The 5,572-nt window shown below is 53.8% G+C and overlaps 1 protein-coding gene across 14 annotated transcripts in view; it reads right to left on the reverse strand.

Annotated features, from left to right (window-relative positions):
* PIGV (phosphatidylinositol glycan anchor biosynthesis class V) overlaps positions 1-5,556 on the reverse strand; it is a 26,952-nt gene extending 21,396 nt beyond the window's left edge. For 9 of the 14 annotated variants that reach the window (XR_795922.3, XR_795919.3, XR_002121504.2 and 6 more), the window contains exons 1-2: positions 3,548-5,545; positions 1,272-2,423 (exon numbers count right to left, since the gene is read on the reverse strand). Coding sequence is in view for 5 of the 14 variants with exons in the window: in XM_010723217.3 (XP_010721519.1) it covers positions 208-519; positions 1,272-2,423; positions 3,548-3,634 (1,551 nt within the window). In the remaining 9 variants the exon portion in view is untranslated. The other 5 variants (XM_010723217.3, XM_010723220.3, XM_010723216.3 and 2 more) reach the window with 5 other exon arrangements.
* Between the last annotated feature and the right edge of the window lie 16 nt (positions 5,557-5,572).

The following is a 5,572-nucleotide window of genomic DNA, read 5'->3' on the forward strand; positions in this document are numbered from 1 at the left end:
CGCCGCCCGACTGCAGCGCCCCCTGCCGGCCGCGCCGAGACGACGGAGAGCAGGACGGGCCCGGGCATAGCTGCGGGCACCGGACGTGGGACGGCGCTGTCGCGGACGACGGTCTCGGGACACGTCCAGTTCGTTAGAAAACGTTCCGTTCGGACTCCTCCTCCCGTCCCCTCACCGTCCGTCCCGATCCGCGGCCACAGCCGCTCGCTACGTCCAAGGCAAGCGGTTGCAGTGCAGCACCAGCCCCAGCAGCCAGTAGGACGCGAAGAACCCCAGGAGGCACCGCCCGACAGCGGTCATGGAGCGGTAGCTCAGCAGCAGCCTGAGCAGGGGGTGTCCCCCCGCAGGGCCCTTCCCGCAGGAGCCGGGCGCTGCACCCAGCGCGCATCTCTCGCGGACGGGCACCGCGCTTTGCCCGCCGGCTCCCTCCTCCCAGAGCCAGGCCTCGTGTCCTTGGAGCAGGTGGGCGGAAAACCAGTACAGAACGGGGCTGGAAGAGCCGAGGAACCGGGTCAGCACCTGGAAGCAACAGGCAGAGAATCGTCGCCGGTCAGTCTCTGAGCAACCCCGAGTGGATACCGCGCGAGGAGCAACCGGCTGCAGCCATCGCACTGCTGGTACAGGGAACGGCACACAGCCCCACCTCGCGGCGCTGGAATTTATTACACGTGGAACGAAACTCAGCTCAGCGCCGCTGTGTTTATCAAGGCGTTTCTGCACGTGGCCAGGGGCTCCGCGGACTTTGGGCAAACGCGGTGACCGCCACTGCAGTCCTCGTCACAGTCCCATCCGGGAACTCTGACAGCAGCTGCCGGAGAGGACTTGAATCTCACTTTTCAATTATTCTTTCCCCACAAACCCCAACAGTCAGTGCCACTACAAAGCACCCAGAAGCACTTTCAAGGGACCGGGGCAGGCTTTGGACCCCCACGCTGCCATCCCAGCCCAGCATCACAGGACGTGACGTTCCCTGCGCCCTGTGCCGGGCAGCACTCGGTGAGTTGCCACGAGAACGCCACAGATGCAATTCAGTCCCAGCCGTCAAACCATAGCGAGCGCCTCGCAGAATCTCTGGGAACTCTCCACAGGGATGAGGCTTTGTAAAGCTACCGTGGAAGCGGCATCACAAGAGACAAAACCTTGGGCTTGCACAGCCCTGTGCCGGCCCTGCAGCTGTCACAGCCTCAGGCTGTGACCATCAACAAACCACCTCAGCACCACCCCACACTCCCTGAAAGAAATCACTTCTGGGTGCTGCCCTGGGTGCTTACCTGAACATGCATGCAGAAGAACCCCAGCACCAGCAGGGCTGTAGCATGGACCACGTACACGAAGACAGCAGGGCAGCAAAACCCAGCTCTGGGTTTACCCTCTCGTTTCTTCTTTCTTCTCTCTAGTCCCAGGGTCAGGCAGTGCCGCGGGTTTGCAATAATGAAGGTCCAGGCAGCCCACGAGCTCAAAAGCGAGACAGGCAAAGCAAGCAAAAAATTTGGTACTTGTCTGAGCTCAAAATACCTCAGAAAGCCCACATTCCAATAAACATCTTGAATATAAGAATAGACCACAGGGAACCGCTGGGAGCACCAAGGGGGCTTAACCCCATGGGGGGACACCAGACGATAGCCTTTGTCCAAAGCCAGCTGCCGCAGCGGCTCAGGAACAGCCAGCTCCAGGCCAGGGCTGCAGAACCTCATGTAGGCATAATACTGAAATAAAGCAAAAGGTAGACAAATCCCAGCACATGTCGTAAGTATGGAAAATGCCACACTGAGGAGCTGCCTCCATAAGAGAGCGAGCCTCCTTACTGAGCCTGAACCCACCTGGAGCTGGAGGGCAAAGGATTTACTGCGGGAGTAGAGAAAGAAACCAGCATTCACAAGCCCATTGGCACGCACGCCAGTGGCAAGGGAGAAGAGCAGCATGCTGAGCCAGCTCTGCCCCTTCTCCAGTTGCCACATGGCACTGAAGGCCAGGAAGGCAAACATGCTCTCCGAGTAAGCAGCCGCCATGAACACGTTGGCAGGGCTGATACAAAAGAGAAGGGCAGCGAGGAAGGCTGTCCTGCGGCACCGCAGCACGGCACAGCCCAGCTTGTACAGGGCAGCGGCTGCCAGCACAGAAAAGACAGAATTAAGGAGGACGGCTGACAGCAACAGGCGGCTCCACAAACACAGCAGCTGCCGCAGGGGCCACAGAGCACTGTCAGCCACAGCTCGCAAGCTGAGAGGGTAAAGCGGGAAGAAGGCGCAGTTGTGCTCATACAGGTAACCCCACTCTGCGATGAAGAGGAAATGCTCTGCGTCCCAGTGTGCCAGGCCCCCCAGCAGCCGCTCCAGCAGCAGGTCGTACTCGCCAGGCTCGGGCAGACGAGGCGGGGAGAAGGCATCTGCTGTGTGATCTGGGATCAGCAGGTCAAACACAGCCTGGAAGGAGGAGGAGAGAGAACTGAATGACAGCAGACATCTTCTTGCAACCTATTGGGAGCACTGGGCTAGAAGAGCATTTCTGGGATTCAGAGAAGGGGACGAGCAGTACAGAAGACAGGCTAATGGGATTTCCATCAAGGATGGCTGTAAAACTGTGAAAGCAGACACATGTTGTTGTGGGGCATTTATAGCAGAACTGAATACAATTCTGACAATATCCAACATGAATCCCCATGGAATTGGACAGGGAAAGGCAGCTCAGCTCCCTGCTCACGCACATCCAACTGTGTATGCTCACACCAGGTGCCTTTGCAGTGCTGGTAAGCTGCCTTTGCAACTGAATTTGGTGTTCCCATCCTGGCTGACGGACGAGGGAGAGGAGACAAAACTAGAGAAAAGATATTTCCAGAGAAAACTGATGCAGAAGACAAACAAAACTGTGTTTTTCTTAAAAACAAACCTTCCAAATGGTAATTTTTGCAGCTTACTACGTGGAGATTGGGAAGAGTCTCTGGCCAGGAATTCAGCACTGACAGAGACAAGAGAAGAGGCACTACTGAACAAGACTTCAAGATTCACAAGCTAACATTTTACAAAAAAGCACACATCTGGACCAATTTGCAGTATACAGCCTTTTGTCTCCACTGACGGTTCCACTCAGCCCCATCACCGAGCTGCTGGAGATGTGCCCCAGGCTGCTCTGGCTTCAGGAACTACAGCTGGGCTCTGCTGCCATGGCACATGCAGGCAGAACAGAGTGGACCAATAGCATCCTTCTACACTCAGAGAAGGATGTCTCTGCAAGTGAGACTTGGGAGGAATGTGAAGCAGGAGATTACTGTTCCTGCTCTGCAGATAAATAGATGTTTCAGCATTACAGGCTGCCAAACCCACCTCTTGCAACAGTAACATTAAACATGATCAGTTATGCAGAAACGTATGTAATTTTACTTCACGGTGTCCTCCTCCCCAGATGCAGCTGGTCTCCTGGTTCTCCAAAGAAGGGGATTTCCTAACCACACAGAACCAGCCTGTGGCACCATGCAGTACCAAAGAGAGAAGTCTTGGAGCACAGAACAACAGATGCTGCAGCACCTGCGGTTCAGGAACAGAAGACTTGCCTGTAGCAGAAGTGTCAGGGCTCTGCAGCACACTGCAGTGTGCACAACCACTCGCAAATAAGGATCCTGTGTGCTCGCCAGCTCCATCCCAAGCTTGAAAGCTGCCTTGGTCACTGATGCTGGGGAAATTCACCCTCTGGTTTTGGAAACCTGAATTGATCAACAGAGAGCAGAGACACCAAGAGATATTTCTGGATTCAGACATGTTTTATACATTATACATCTTTACTTGCTACCAGGAAGTTCAGAGGGCTGCAAATCTCTATGAACAAGAAAGTCACATATGAAAGAGATCAAGGAACCAGGGGACACAGAGATGTTACAGAAAAAATCTTTGATACTGTTCCTATTAAAAAAGAAAAACATCTCTGACTTCTCAACCTTGGTTAGGATACAGCGGAGGAGAGGCTGCAACACATTCTCCAGTCCATTTCTGACTAGGCCAATGTAAATACCTGCAGCAGAGCCACACTGCCCTCTTTACTGGCTGTCTCAGCAGAAACATCACTGGCTCCAGCCACGACTCAGCCAAGCAACTACACGCACATTCAAGTTCCAATGCATTCAATTACACTTAAACCTTTTTTGGATTAGAGACGCAGCTAAAATGTGGAATCTGACCATAACATCTGTGTAAGCCCTTTGCCAATGGGCTGTGCTTGGCCAAGCACTGCCAGGTGCCTTTTGCTCTCATCTGCTCTCTGCCCAGCTCCTAAGAAGCAAAAAAAATGCACTACTGAGGGCTGCCCCGCCTGCACAGCGCAGCCCTGCAGGTTCTTCCGGGACAAAGCTAATGTTGCTCAGACACACTGGCTTCCCTCATCACATATAGCACCTCTGGGACATGACACTTGTCTGGGACTTGACACTGCTCTCTCCACCTGCACCCTTCCCTGCTTTGGCAGGGCTCCTGCTCTCCAGAAGGAGGGCATCTGCCTGCTGAGCAAACCACACGTGCTACGGTGGCTCTCTTCCATCTCTTCCCTCAAATCCTTACCTGTGAGATTTAAAGCACTTTGCAGAGTCACACTGCTTTCTTTTCTGTGTATTCTGGATTGACATTCTGCTACCAGCTATGAAAACTGCTGGCCTGGAGCCATGCAGGCAGGCAGTATCTGCTCTGCAGCTTTTTAAGATAACACATTTCTTCGTTAGTCCCCCAGCCACCAATGGCTTTTCAGTCTGACAAACCGAAGACCCACAGCTCTCTCTGGGCACCAGCACCACATCCTGCACCACTTCCCACCTTTCTAATCCAGCCTGTGACAGTGCACGAAGATCCCTGAAATTCTCACCTCATCTACTGACCTAACAATTCTCAGAGGTTTTCTTATTGCCGGTTTACTGACAGAGAAAAATCAGACAGGTTGAAAGCTGCATGCGAGAGCAGAAACCAAGGCAACAGCAAAGCAAAAAGCAGCACCCAAATGCATTCACTTACAGTCCCAGCCCTGAATCACACAATTCTGCTTCTTCCTCTTTTACCACGTATTAAAGTTTTGGTTCTGCTCATGTTCTCCTCTTGCTCCACAGCACTCACAGCTACAGAACGGTGAGTGGGAGGCACACTATCCCGAATCACAAAGCTCCAACGTTATTTTAAGAGGCCCAGATGCAAATTCTATGAAAGCACATTTACAGCTGCAAATCCTATTAAAGACCACAGCCAACAATCGTCCAAGTACTTCTTTTTCTTAAAGGATGGAGAAGCTTAACACGAACGTGCCAAGAAAGCAGGGCTTTGCAGCAGCACCCCGTCACAGAGCTGCAGCTCGCACAGCTCTGCCCCACACGGCGATGCTCCGAAGAGCACCTGCACGGCCAGAAGAGGCAGCAGCAGAAAGTAACGCCAGGTGTGAAGTAAAGAACCATTCCTGTCCTTTTCCGTGTTTCTACACGGCTTTCTGCACTCCGCTACGGACTCCGGAAGTTGCGCCAATGGACGGACGCGCAGCAGCACGGCGCGATGCCCGCGCGGGGGCGGCAGCGCTCCGGATGAGGCATTTCTGCCCCGCGCAGCGCGGC

Source organism: Meleagris gallopavo, chromosome 25, assembly GCF_000146605.3.
Source record: "Meleagris gallopavo isolate NT-WF06-2002-E0010 breed Aviagen turkey brand Nicholas breeding stock chromosome 25, Turkey_5.1, whole genome shotgun sequence".
Lineage (NCBI taxonomy): Eukaryota > Metazoa > Chordata > Aves > Galliformes > Phasianidae > Meleagris > Meleagris gallopavo.